The 14,538-nt window shown below is 38.7% G+C and overlaps 2 protein-coding genes and 1 non-coding gene across 3 annotated transcripts; 1 reads left to right on the top strand and 2 right to left on the bottom strand.

Annotated features, from left to right (window-relative positions):
* Nucleotides 1–1,837: 1,837 nt before the first annotated feature.
* Nucleotides 1,838–4,555, top strand: LOC113319288 (putative ubiquitin-like-specific protease 1B). Its single transcript, XM_026567561.1, has 9 exons — nt 1,838–2,676; nt 2,772–2,851; nt 3,027–3,120; nt 3,310–3,408; nt 3,500–3,592; nt 3,695–3,814; nt 3,915–4,018; nt 4,130–4,202; nt 4,386–4,555. Exons 1-9 carry the CDS (start codon nt 2,089–2,091, stop codon nt 4,446–4,448), a joined length of 1,314 nt encoding a protein of 437 aa, XP_026423346.1. The 5' UTR covers nt 1,838–2,088; the 3' UTR covers nt 4,449–4,555.
* Nucleotides 4,556–5,247: 692 nt separating this feature from the next.
* TRNAL-CAG lies at nt 5,248–5,327 on the bottom strand. Its single transcript has one exon. It is a non-coding gene; the product is annotated as a tRNA-Leu (tRNA).
* Nucleotides 5,328–5,733: 406 nt separating this feature from the next.
* On the bottom strand, nt 5,734–8,249 carry LOC113319114. Its single transcript, XM_026567394.1, has 5 exons — nt 7,668–8,249; nt 7,455–7,572; nt 7,125–7,359; nt 6,401–6,532; nt 5,734–6,086 (listed from the first exon to the last, which is right to left on the bottom strand). Exons 1-5 carry the CDS (start codon nt 7,751–7,753, stop codon nt 6,046–6,048), a joined length of 612 nt encoding a protein of 203 aa, XP_026423179.1. The 5' UTR covers nt 7,754–8,249; the 3' UTR covers nt 5,734–6,045.
* Nucleotides 8,250–14,538: the final 6,289 nt, after the last annotated feature.

Genomic DNA, 14,538 nt, shown 5'->3' with positions numbered 1-14,538 from the left:
ATGAAGGACTCATATTGCATCTTGTTATGACTAGTGAATATAATGAATCCCTGAAGGATTCGAGTTTCCAACTCAGGCAGCCACCTGACTTTATGAACTATGTGAGGCTTGAAATCAAGTCATAATCACCAGTTAGAAGAGGAGAATTTTGTGAACAATCTTTTGTGTGTTTTTAATTGTTGAAAAATGACTAAAGTCCGGATAAGCTGATGGTATCATCCTTGGCCTCTTAACGAGCACTTAATAGCGCCAAAATCCACGCTTGAGTTAAATTTTGAGATCTCGTCGAAATTGAAATATTTCTCGGCCAGAAGTTCGAGAATATGCTAGAACATACTAGGGTATCTAACTTTTGATACTGGTAATACTTATTGTGCTACTAAAATTTACACCATTACTATGTGATTCCCAAAAATGGGAAGTGATCGATCTATCTAATACGTACGTAGAAATAATACTTTATGGTCCAGAAGTACCATATACGAATATAATGCATGCATTATCTTGTTGTGTTCTAACTATTGTTTTGCAGGTTACACTTTTAGAGGCTGAAATTGATTCTACGGTATTTATGAGTTTACAAAAGGCCTTTCATTGTTATGCCTGAAGTTAAAGCGGAAAAATGAATTTGGTGTGCAATGGGCGGAGGATTTAAATGCGAGGTGTACAATGGCGATTGTTCACCCGGCGCAAAATCTGGCAGTCAATCCTCCATAAACTGAACTTAGTAAAGCAGTTTTTCTAAAGGCTGTAAAATGTCCACACCACCAACCGCTTTAAGAAGTCATACTTCAGGGGGAGTAAACTCGTAGAATCTTTGGCTGAGCTTAAACGCGCTGTACTCTTTTTCCTTCATCAAGATTTTGTCCCAATGGGTTTTTCTTGTCAAGGTTTTAACGAGACAGCGTATGCGTATCCAGCACTGTCATTGGACGACGTCCGTTGTACTCTTTTCCTTTGATCTGGTTTTGTCCCACGTGGTTTTCCAGACGAGGTTTTTAACGAGGCAACATGCTCTTCGACGTCGGCATTATTCTGAATTTTGGTGGTCAGGTTTTGTCCCAAGCGGTTTTCCTGGCACAAGCGTTCAGGTTTTGTCCCCAAGTGGTTTTCCTAACGCAATTTTTATGGTGGAAGTATTTCTCGGCGCTAAGGTTTTATCCCAAGTGGTTTTCCTGGCGTAAATCTTGTCAAAGAAAATATTTTGTGGCGGCGACCACCCTCTTTCTAAGCTCGGGCTTTGTCCTAAATGGTTTTCCTGGCGCAACTTTGGCAAGAGGAGAAAATTCAAGACGACCAGCATCACTCTAAAGTTCCAAAAGATTTTACAGCGAAGCTTTAATGAGCCAACATTTTTGGAACGGTGGATCATCCAAGGGGGAGTGTTGTACAAGTTTGTGCTAGGTGGCTGATCCACCGGTGGACACGTCTCTGTGGGTCCCACAACATCCAGCAAGTAAAAGACACATCCGCTCTTATGTGTCTCATGTACAGTGATAGTTATCACTTAACTATATCTCGATAATGTATATCCATTTCTCTAGTACAAGTATAAATACCCATTTAGGGGTGCTGTATACGGTGAACTTTGTGATAAAAAAGAAGAATGAAATTTCTCACTCATTATTTCGTTCTTATGTCTTTGTATACTAGCACTGTTAGTTGTTATTGGTTCTTTCCTTTAATTTGCATTTGTATCGTAAACCAGTACTCGTATAATATTGATATACGAGAACTCAGCTACTGCGAGTTAGGAAAGTGGCCCAGCTATATCATTTTGTTACAACAGACGATTTTTTTTTTGTCACAAAGAAATTATTTGCATTCCGAGAAAGAAGATATTTCTAAATTTCCCAGTTCTTTTCATTTTCTCATAGGCGGGAAAAATTAGAGATTTTTGAGAAATTAGGGTAAGGATCTAATCGCTCAAACACCAAAAAGAAATTCTAGAAATGTTTGGTGGTATTGTGATAATCAGATTAGAAACGTTTCAAATTTAGGGATTTCGGGATCATTGCACAGACTTCCAAGAGTGTAACTGGATGCCCTAGGTATAGATTAGTGGCGTGGTGACTATCATCACTCATAATGTACATCAATCAAGAACAATTTATGACTCCTGATTCTTCAAGGAGTACTAGTAGTAGTAGTAGGAACAGCATTTCAAGAATCGATCAGTACCCCAAACCTACTCAAAGTATTAAGAGAGAAATTCCTGGCCCTTGTCGGAACCACAAATTTCGCCGATCACCGGATGTCGTTACAAACACTTTCTCACAGGAAAATCAGTATAAGATGATGCTGATTCATCGGTATGAGCAGGCTAAAAGTTTAGCACTTGATACTTTTCGGTATTTGAGAAAGAGTGATTTTGAAACTCGGAGTTCTTCTAAGAAGGATGTAATTTCTGAAGCTTCAAGTTTAGGCGAAGATTCACTGCAGAGAACACCAGTGTCTGCTGGAAGTACTGACTCTTCGTTGCATAGAAAATATGCAAAATGCACTGATAATCGAAGCCGGGGTTTAGACTTTACTGGTCTGAGTGTGGAGTGGAGTCTGCGTTCATGCAGAAAGGGGTACGAGTCTGCAGAGAAGCAAAAGCTGGCTATGGATAACTTAACCTCCGAAGTTCGGGAAAGGTTAATAATTGTGAAGGAACCTCTAAAAAAACAAGAGGTAAACTATTGCTCACTTGCATTGTGACTGGGATTTCTGTGAGAAGTTGGTTTGAAATAGCGCATTTGCTAACTTGTTTTGTATCCTCATTTCAGGAGGGATTCAGTGAGCCTTTTGCTCCACTCACAATGGCCGAACAGAATCATGTGTCTACCGCCTTTGCTAGAGTCAATAGGTAAGATGAAATGCTGGATGTTAAATATGTTAAGTGGAATTCTTGCTGATTGGTATGTTAGGTTACGAGAATTCAGAATCTTAGCTTGGGTTTCTATTTTCATCTAAAATGTTAGCAAGTTGGGGGCTGATATTCTCATCTAATGATTTAGTTGTGTTTGACTTTCCTTTTGTAGGCAGAAGATCTTGGTTGCACATCAGCATTCTAATATTGAAATTACAGGCCATATTTTGCAGTGCTTGAAACCACGTGGTTGGTTGAATGATGAGGTGACTTTTGTTCCTTTTGGTTTTGGTTATACCTTATTTGCAACGTAAAAGAATACTGGAGTGTCTGAGTTCCTTATGGTTCTCTCCTGGAATATGCTGTTAATGGAAAGATAAGTGGAAGAACCCGCAAGTGTCCAGATTCATGAATTTAACATAATTCCTTATATGCTTTTATTTCCTTGAATGTAGGTCATTGATGTCTACTTCGAATTGTTGAAAGAGAGGGAACAAAGAGAACCAAAAAAGTTTTTGAAGTGTCATTTCTTCAACACGTTTTTCTATAAGAAGGTCGGCTTCCTGTTATTCGCTCCTGCATTTTTGGTTGGCTATCTATTGTTCTTATTCATCAATGGTGTTGGTAAATTCGTGTTCTCTTCAGCTAATTAGTGCGAGGGATGGTTGTGACTTCAAAGCTGTCAGAAGGTGGACTACTCTAAAGAAGATAGGATACCACCTTCTTGAATGCGACAAGGTAAAACTGCTACACACCTTATTGCTTCATCCTTTTCATTTTGAACTTTTCTAATTGCTTATTGGTTAGTCTTCCAACCAAGGATCAGTTTTACTGTTGCAGATATTTGTACCTATCCACAAAAACCTACATTGGTGCTTGGCTGTTATCAATAAGAAGGATCAGAAGTTTCAGTATTTTGATTCACTCAAAGGCATTGATTACCAAGTTCTTGAAGCCCTGGTGCGTGTTCAGGATATATAAATGTGGATTTGATGCAAAAAACTTTTAGCGAGCTTGACTGGTAAAATACTGATTCTGTTTTTGTTGCTTGTGGTTTTAGGCTAGATATTACATGGATGAAGTAAAAGATAAAAGTGGTAAAGACATAAACACAGCTTCTTGGACTTTTGAATGTCCCCATGACATACCTACTCAGGAGAACGGGTATGTTCCCTATCTTTAGATTCATAAAATGAAAACTTGAGCTTGTCCAGTTGTTTGCAATTTTATATTGCACAACAGAGTCTTAGACTGAGTGCATGTTTCTATTAATAGGTCGGACTGTGGCATGTTCATGATCAAGTATGCTGATTTCTTTAGCAGGGGTCTGAGTCTGTGTTTTAGTCAGGTAAATTCAAGTTTCATCTCCAGCTCGTTTTGTTGTTAGTTGTTCTTGGTAACAGACAGCATAACTTCACAAGTACAAAAAATGTGTACGTGGCAATACATAATTTATGAAATAGGTTGCCCGTATAAGTTCGTTATCCTATGTGGAGACGAGAATAACTGCTTGGATACATTCTCATTGTAGAAAGATATGCCCTATTTCCGAGAAAGAACTGCAATGGAGATACTGAGCTTAACAACCGAGTGAATACGAGCCATCAATTTGGCATCCTACCACGTGGCCAAGTGTGGTAGTGAAGACTAACTGACTGATTTACATCAGAATCAAGATATGCAGAAGTTATTTCCAAAAAAGAAAAAAGAAAGATATGCAGTAGTTAACATTGCACATGTTGATAAGAAGTTCTGAAGTATACATCCGCGTGATGATATTGGTGGAAGAATCTGGCTTTTGGCTGATTCCAAGAATTGGGGTTGGGGTTGGACAGCAATTTTATTTTTCTGTTGGCAATTTTCCTTTTCTCTTGCCAATTACCATAGACACACTAGTTGTACATGATTATTCAGTCAGCAACCATGTTTAGATCCTAGACATCATTGTACTAGTGTAGAATTGGTATGTGCAGGGTCTAAAGGTGAAATTGAAATCCCTGTTGTGTATCCTAAAACGGTTTGGTCGGTTATTTCACTTGCACAAGTTGTTACTGCAGTACTTTGGATGCTTAACTCAAACACTTGAGGACTTCATTATCTCATTTTTTTGAAATTCAATATTCACTGATATGATACTGCAATACAGATCAGTATTTTGGATGCTTACCTGAAACATTCATTATCTCAATTTTGGGATTCAATGTTCGCCAATATGTGACTGCAATATAGATACACTTGTGGACGAATAACATCATGATTCACAAATTCAACACAAGGAAAAAAAAAATGGTGTTACCTGGTAAACTTATCAAAATAAACGCATTAAGTGGCAAGGAAAAGGTGGATCAGGGGTACAATGACACAATTCAAAAAAAAAACAAAACAGAGATTTTTGACAGCTGTGGGATTTGAACCCACGCCCTTGCGGACCAGAGCCTGATTCTGGCGCCTTAGACCACTCGGCCAAACTGTCTTTGTTGGACTCAGCGAGAATCGTTTCTATAGGTAGGCCTTGAACCAGAGCCTGATTCTGGCGCCTTAGCTCACTCGGCCAAACTCTCCATCCGCTTCTGTTTATACTAGTGACAAACGGTCCACGGGCAGAAATTTTACCATAGTGGGGAAACTAGCAAACCAACTTTTATACCACCTCCCATAGGAACCGGCCTTAGAACAACAAATATACTCTTGTTCCAAATTCTGGGTTCCATTTTATCCCTCCTAATAACAAGACTCAAAATTCCTTGTACCAATGAGGCGAGAGGGGAACTTTCCCAATCTAATTAAAGCCTGTCTGCTTACAGTCGGGATAACTTAATCTGTTATACTTGACTCTAGGGAAAAGGATGATTCATCAGGAATTTTTACCGCCAATTTCATGTGTGAAGGATGAAGCTTGAATATTCAGGTTGCTATAAAACCCAGTTGCCAACAAAGTCAGATTAATTCCAAATGCCCAACAAATTTACAGCGTAAAGCCCTAGATCTGCAACAAACTGAAACGAAGAAGAGAAAAGGCACGCGTAAATGGAAGAGAACAAGTTCACAGTTGAAGTGAACATCAATGATGCTTTCTTTATGGAATGCTTGGATTAGATCATCAGTGCCAGTCAAGTCCTCCCAAAGTAGTTGAACCCATGCCTTCCCCTGTTTCATTGCAGCCTACTTCTTCGTTGTCAACACCCTCCATATCACAGTCCCACCATCCACTGCCATTTGCATCTGGAGAAAACTGGAGAAGAGAAGGCATCTGTTTTAGTCCAGATTATTTTTCACCTTTCACTGGTTTAAATACAAGAATCTGTCATAGTTTTTCACTTATTTCACCAAACAATTTATGAATAATCGGTGTTATCAAGAACTTGATGACAGGTATGAGTAAAATCAAACATCATTGACAGAAAGATTGGCACACAAAAGCGAGCTTGCATGAACATACTACCTCATCATATGCAGAGACCATATTTAAACTAAAGAATAATATGTATTGAGAAATCATGGTACACTGACTGATCGATGTAGGAAAAAGGGGTACTGTTTGCTTACAGTGGTTATAGAGAGGCCTTTGCTTCTTGTTTCTAGTAAATATCTCCTCTCTCTGCTTCTGCTTAGGTTTTGGATCATCTCCAAGAACTACCAAGTGCTTTGGAGTTGGAGTGGTAGTCCTTTCATCTCCACCTTATAAGAGAAAACACAAAAACATCAAAACTATAGAGATTATATATCCACAACAAGATGGACAAAGCAGTATCCCAAATGTCGTAGTTATGAATCATATAACCGAATCATTCACTGCTTCATGTAAAACCAATGATTCTGAAAAAGAACATTGTTTCATGGTTTATCTCCCCACATTTGCAAGAGATTTTGGAACCAAAAGAACCACATAATTCCCACCTAAATAAGACTTGAGACTAAGACTAATGGTTCATCCAACTCAATACTACATAAGACAAAGCAGTGTCCTAAAGGTCATGGTGCATATTGTAAAGCCGGAACAAGAGTTCCTGTAAAATTCTCAGTATAGCTAGTGCTTCACAGTATCCTTTGATACAATCTCCTCTTCACACATTCAAGTATTCACCATCACCCAACTCAATACTCATTCATAGTGATTAGTGCATATCACCGATACTCAAATGTGAACCGTAGTATGAACAAAATCATCGACGAAACTAACTGATGTTATTATGCAACCCAAAATAACAACATAACTAATTCAAATTCTGAAATTCCAACAACAAAATGTTTAAAAGATAGACGAAAAAACCTTTGGAGGAAACACAAAAAGGGTTGCATGGTTTCGTCAAATCTGGTTCAGTAGAGCCTTCGGGTTCACTTCCACCATCTACTTCTCTGCATTCCTCTACTTCTCTCTCTATTTCCTTTTTAGAATGATTAAACTGTTTGAAAACAGATTCATCAAGAACAACAGTATCACCCTCAGATATCCCTCTTTTGTTTCCAACTTTACCCTCAATCCCTAGAAAAGGTTTCTGCTTATTCTGTAAACAAAATTGGATTGGATACTTCACTAATCACTAAATTGTAACCAAATTAACAAAACACATTAATTCTTCAGAAGAGATGAGAGAGATACCTGAATTGTTTTAGATGGATTGGAATTTGAGGTGACTTTTCGGTTTAGAAATTCAGAGAGGGAAATTGATGGATTCTTCTTTAATAGTTTAATTTTTCCTTCTTCATTATTGGAATCGCTGCAAACAACAACAGATACAACAAGATTCGAAGATTTAATATCCAAACAGGAGATTATTATCAAAATGAAGGAATTTGAAGAAGTGTGCATTACCTAGATAAGGGTTTGATCGGAAAAGACTTAGAAAGTGAAAGTTGCCCAAATCCTCTGTCTGATGAAAACAACGGTTTCGACTTCATACTTACTTTATTCGATTATCTTTTCGTCTCTTGCGCTCAAATAAATACTCGCAACTGGGTTTTGGCGCCAAAATCAAAAGATTGAGACCAGTGTTTATGACTCTCTTGATATGTTAGCTCAACTGCAGCCGGGCAGCGTAGTTTCGTTGGTAAGGTCATAACTCATAAGAGTTTTCATAATCCGTAGGAAAAGGAGATACAGTATCTCAGAAGTTAGACGGGTGATGTTTTAATTTCTCAAGGTAACATGTCTCTGACTCATTGGAAGAAATGATGCTAACAATTCCGAAACCAGATAATGTTCGAGTATATAATTTCCCTTTTCACTTTGTCTTCTACCCTACTCCAGATCGGAAATTGATGATTTATGTATTGAAGGTCGGTAATCGTATCTAGGGTTCTTAATAAAATTTATTTAGGGTTCTTAATTTATTACAGACACGATGAACAAGAAACGGAATTTCATTTTTAGTACCCGGGGGATAAATTTGTGTGATAAAAAGGATTTTTTAGATCGAGTTAGAAAAATATATCAAGTTGATCCTAATTATTGAGTCAAATACGATTTTTACTCTCCTCGGATCACAATTTGCTCTCCCTTTAACAAAAGTCATATAAATAGAGGTTGTATTCTCCTTTTTTGTTCTACACATTAATAAGAATTCTTCTACTCTCTATTTTTCTATCTTTCACACTACGTTATCAGCTACGTTGCTCTACCGCTAATCGGTAATTTTTTTTCTTCTAAACTATATTAGTTTATTTTTTTCTTTTGTATCTTTTTTTATACGATAGAATTTCTCTCGTTTTACTGGTTTGATTTTCGTAATCAAATCAATCAATAACCTAATAGAGAGTGTTAGTACGTGTCTAAGATAAGCATCAAGTCTTCCCAAAGACTCTCAACAACTCTAGTCCATAGGCTACAAACTAGGACTTTAAACAGATTTGAATTCTTCTTATGTTTGTTAGGATATATTCTAAATCTGTAACAAATCTATTATCTTTCCTAATATAAATAAGAAGCATATCTCCACAGGTTAATTGTGGAAGATATTCACCAAATTCCTTTTCTAAGTTGGTATCACGAGTCGATCCAACACACACTTCCGCAAAGAAACATAAAAAAAACAGAAGAAAACAACAATGGCATCCACAACAAACAGCATGAGAAATATCCAGATTCATCACCTAGTCACCCTAAAACTTACAGAAACAAATCACTCTCTATGGAAAACCCAATTCAAACCAATATTAAAAGGATATGGTTTGACTGGTTTTATAGATGGAAGCAAAGCAATCCCTCCTAAAACTCTCCCTGATTCAGATGAAATAAATCCCCTCTATACAGAATATGAAGCACAGGACTCTCTCATTGTTGGTTGGCTCAATTCAACACTCACCCCGGAGGTTCTGTGTCATGTACGTGGTCTGGATACTGCCAAAGCCGTATGGGAGAAACTAGAAAGCTACTTTGCTCCAAAAACACGAGCTCACATGATGAGTCTCAAGAAACAACTCCATTCTATGAACAAAGGTAACAAGTCCCTCAAAACATATTTAACTGATGCTAAAAATCTATTTGAACAGCTTGCAGCAACTGGATATGATGTATCCAATGATGAAAAAATGCAGTCAATAAGTAATGGTTTGAATCAATCCTATGATCCCATTGTCACGGCTCTGAGTACAAAAGATGACATGGATATGGAAACTTTCTACTCCCATCTTCTCACCTTTGATATGAGAATAGAACAGCAGTTGTCCTCCATCCAACAACCGGCTGTCAATGTAGCTGTCTCCAGACTCGCACCACAGTTCAAATCCAGTTCCAAGATGCACCAGCAAAACCGTGGTTCACAGAATCACTTCAGTAATCAAAATCCACAATACCAGTTCAACAATCAGCAGAAACGTTTCAACATGCAACACCGTGGACAGCAGTCAACCAATACGTCTGAGGAACCCTGTCAGATATGCAAAAAAGATGGTCATCAGGCTCCTAGATGCTGGTTTCGGTATGAGAAATCTTCTACTCCTAAATCAAAAAATCCGGCTGCTTATATTGCTCTTCCGGGTTCGGATACAACCAATAACTGGGTGACTGACTCTGGCGCAACACATCATATGACATCGGATTTCAGAAATCTGTCTATACCTCATGAGTATGACGGGACTGAACAAGTACAAGTTGGGAATGGTAATAGTGTTCCCATTTCTCATGTTGGCAATGCATCATTTACTGTTAATTCCAGGGTGTTTTCGTTAAATCACATATTCCGTGTTCCGAATATCAACAGAAATCTACTGTCTGTTTCACAATTTTGTAGAGACAATAATGTGTTCTTTGAGTTTCACTCTTCTCAATTTTTTGTGAAGGACAATATGACGGGGGAGCTGTTGCTGCGCGGCCTGAATAGGAATGGTCTTTACATTTTTGACGACTTGAACAAGCTGGATCATATTATAAAACCCCAAGTGAATGTTGCTTCAACTCTGCCAGTTTGGCATCAACGTCTAGGTCACCCAATGATAAGAACTGTCACAAGCATTTGTCGTAGATTCTCTTTACCTATTTCGAATAAGTCTTTTGATTACTGCCATTCGTGTCATGTAAGCAAGAGTAAGAGATTACCTTTCTCTCACAGTAGTACTTCTTATGATATTCCTTTGAGTTTAGTTGTGTCTGACATTTGGACTTCACCAAAATTGTCTAGAACTGGTTTTCGGTATTACATGTTAATTATGGATGTTTATTCCCATTATACTTGGATTTTTCCAATGGTTCAACGTTCTGAAGCCTTAAATATATTTATTCTCTTTCGAAAGCAAGTTGAAAATCTGACAAATCACAGGATCAAAATTTTTCAGTCTGACAATGCTTTAGAGTACAAAAAGTTCACATCTTATTTGAATGATTCTGGCATTCAGCACAGATTCACTTGTCCACATACATCTGCACAAAATGGATTTGCTGAAAGGCGAATTAGACATGTCACTGAGTCTGGTTTAGCACTTCTTTTCCAAGCGGCGATTCCCTATTCTTATTGGTCAGACGCTTTTCTAACGGCTTGCTTCCTGATTAATCGTCTACCAAAATCTAAAAGTGTCTCTGCTACTCCATTAGAGTTATTGTTCAATAAAAAACCTGACTACTCTTTTCTTAGGGTCTTTGGCTGTTTAGCATATCCATGTTTACGTCCTTACAACTCCAATAAACTAGAGCCTCGGTCTTTGCCGTGTGTGTTCATAGGATATAACAATGCACACAAAGGTTACCTTTGTCTACATCGTGAAAGTGGACGCATATATGTTTCTCGTCATGTTCGTTTTGTTGAAGAAACATTCCCTTTCAAGGCCAAGCAGCAGCAAGGAACCCAGTCATCGCAAGGTATGATTCCATCTGACACAAGTGTTTTTCTTCATTCACCTTTTCAAAATACGTCTTTTGGCTTTGCTTCCCGTAATTTACCTGAGCCTGTTGCTGTTACTTCTGCTGAGAATACTATGAGTTCTACTCCACCGGTTGCTGGCAATTCGCTTCATAGTTCTCCTGTTACCACTGCTGCATCTCCTGGTGGATCTGCTGCTACGTCACACCAAGCCTCAGTTCCTGTTGGCTCTCCAGCGTCGCCCTCTGCAACTTTGTCTGCTGAAGCGTCTGCAGCTTCATCAGTTCCTGTTGGCTCTCCTGATGCAGTGTCTACAGCGTCATCAACTCCATTGATCTCTTCGTCTCAACCTCCCGCAGACATCGATGCCAGTGCAGCAATACCTACTCACTCCATGCAGACACGCTCTAAGTCTGGAATAGTGAAGCCTGCCCGGAAATTCAGTCTCTTGGCCACCAAACATCCCCTGTTGGACTCCGACTTTATGGAACCTTCTTGTTACACGGAGGCTTGTAAATTACCACAATGGAGAGCTGCAATGGGTAACCAGATCAATGCTCTTATCCGAAATGGTACGTACTCACTTGTGCAACAACTGCCTGGTATGAATATCGTGGGTTCCAAATGGGTTTTTCGTGTAAAACAAAACTCGGATGGCAGCATTGATCGCTACAAAGCTCGGCTCGTTGCGAAAGGTTTTAATCAACGCGAGGGTGTTGATTACAGTGAGACCTTCAGCCCGGTTATCAAACCCTGCACTATCAGACTAGTTCTCTCTATTGCGGTAATGCATAATTGGTCTTTAAAGCAACTAGACGTTGAGAATGCATTTCTGCATGGCCGCTTAGATGAAGATGTCTATATGAAACAGCCCCCAGGCTTTGTGGATCCGAATCGTCCTACTCATGTGTGTAAATTACATAAGTCTTTGTACGGCCTTAAACAAGCTCCGAGGGCCTGGTTCTCGAGGTTGAGTACTTATTTATTAGCTCTTGGGTTCAAGGGTTCTGTGGCAGATACATCTCTTTTTGTTTTAAAAACTTCATCTTCGATTACATATCTACTTGTTTATGTAGATGACATTATAGTCACAGGCTCGGATCCACAATCCATTAATAATCTCATTCGAGATCTGGGATCGGAATTTGCTATTAAAGATATGGGGGATTTGCATTACTTTCTTGGCATAGAGGTGTTGCGCAACACTGGTGGACTAGCACTCACACAACGGAAATATGTATCGGATCTGCTAAAGCGAACGAAGCTGGATGGAGTTAAACCTGTTTCCACTCCGTTGTCGTCAAGTGAAAAAATGCGGCAACAAGGTACTGAGAAAATGTCTGATCCTACTTTATATCGCAGCGTTGTTGGTGCTTTGCAATATCTTCATCTTACTAGGCCAGATATCTCTGTTGCTGTTAATAAAGTTTGTCAATATATGCATAATCCTTATGTCGAACACTGGGAGAGTGTCAAACGCATCCTTCGCTATCTGAAGAGCACAATTGATTATGGTTTACATCTTAGCCCATCCACAGACTTTTCTCTTCAGGCATATTCGGATGCTGACTGGGCTGGTAGTTTAGATGATCGAAGATCTACTAGCGGCTACTGTATATTTTTTGGCGGTAATCTAATTTCCTGGAGTGCTAGAAAACAGAAAACGGTTTCGAGATCCAGCACAGAAGCGGAATATCGAGGTGTTGCCATTGCGACGTCAGAATTGGTTTGGATTCAGTCGTTATTAGTGGAACTGGGTTTTTCGGTTTCGGCGCCAATTCTATGGTGTGATAATTTGGGGGCAACTTATTTGACTGCGAATCCAGTCTTTCATGCACGTACTAAACATATTGAAATCGATTACCATTTTGTTAGAGAACGGGTTGCAAGCAAGAAGCTATGTGTACGTTTCATTAGTTCTCGAGATCAACTGGCGGATATTTTTACGAAAGGTCTTTCATCACCAAGATTTCAAATTCTTCGATCCAAGTTGCACATCCGTCAACTCCAGTACAACTTGAGGGGCGGTGTTAGTACGTGTCTAAGATAAGCATCAAGTCTTCCCAAAGACTCTCAACAACTCTAGTCCATAGGCTACAAACTAGGACTTTAAACAGATTTGAATTCTTCTTATGTTTGTCCATTTAACATTAGCTGCGGCTACTGTTAGTATAATATCAGGGACCTCTAAACTTATTGAGGGTTTTGGAAAAGCCTTATTAATGTTATCTAATGGTACAAAAATCCATATTAATGATGCCTTATTTTCAACAAAATCTAACCGAAACTTGTTGAGTTTTAAAGATATTCGTCTTAATGGGTATCATATTGAGACAACAAACGACGCGAACAAAGAATATCTATATATTACTACCATTGTCTCGAGAAAGAAACAAGTATTAGAAAAGCTTCCTGCTTTGTCTTCTGGATTGTATCATACTATCCTTATTGAATCACATCTTGTGAATCATTTGAAGACTTCTAATCCCAGTGTTTTTAAACTTTGGCATGACCGTTTGGGTCATCCGGGATCAACTATGATGAGTCGAGTTATTGAAAACTCATATGGACATCCTCTAAATAGACTAAAAGTCTTATCATTTAATGATTGTCCATGCATCGCTTGTTATCAAGGAAAATTGATTATTAGGCTATCATTGATGAAAGTTGGCATCGAATCACCTAATTTTCTGCAACGAATTCAAGGTGATATATGTGGACCAATTCACCCTTCGTGTGGACCATTTCGTTATTTTATGGTTCTTATTGATGCTTCAACACGATGGTCACATGTTTGCTTATTTTCGACTCGTACTGTTGCATTTGCTAGACTTCTTGCACAAATTATTAAGTTACGAGCTCAGTTTCCAGATTTTTCCTATTAAAACTATTCGTCTTGATAATGCTGGTGAATTTACCTCTAAAATATTTAATGATTATTGCATGTCAATTAGCATTGATGTTGAACACTCCATCGCTCACGTGCACACTCAAAATGGCTTAGCAGAATCATTTATTAAGCGCTTACAATTGATTGCCCGGCCATTAATCTTAAGGTCTAACTTGCCATTTTCAGCATGGGGTCATGCAATATTACATGCTGCAATACTGGTTCGTTTAAGACCAACCAACTATCAAAAATACTCACCTGTACAACTCGTATATGGGCATCAACCAAATATATCTCATCTTCGAAATTTTGGTTGTGCTGTGTATGTTCCCATTGCTCCACCACAGAGAGCGAAAATGGGTCCTCAACGTAGACTCGGCATATATGTTGGCGATGACTCTCCATCTATCATTCGGCATTTAGAACCTCAAACAGGAGATGTGTTTAAAGCAAGATTTGCTGATTGCAAATTTGATGAATCAAATTTCCCGTCGTTAGGGGAG

Source organism: Papaver somniferum, chromosome 10, assembly GCF_003573695.1.
Source record: "Papaver somniferum cultivar HN1 chromosome 10, ASM357369v1, whole genome shotgun sequence".
NCBI lineage: Eukaryota > Viridiplantae > Streptophyta > Magnoliopsida > Ranunculales > Papaveraceae > Papaver > Papaver somniferum.
Note: the sequence above shows the minus strand (reverse complement) of the source record. Positions and strands in the feature narration are given on the sequence as shown.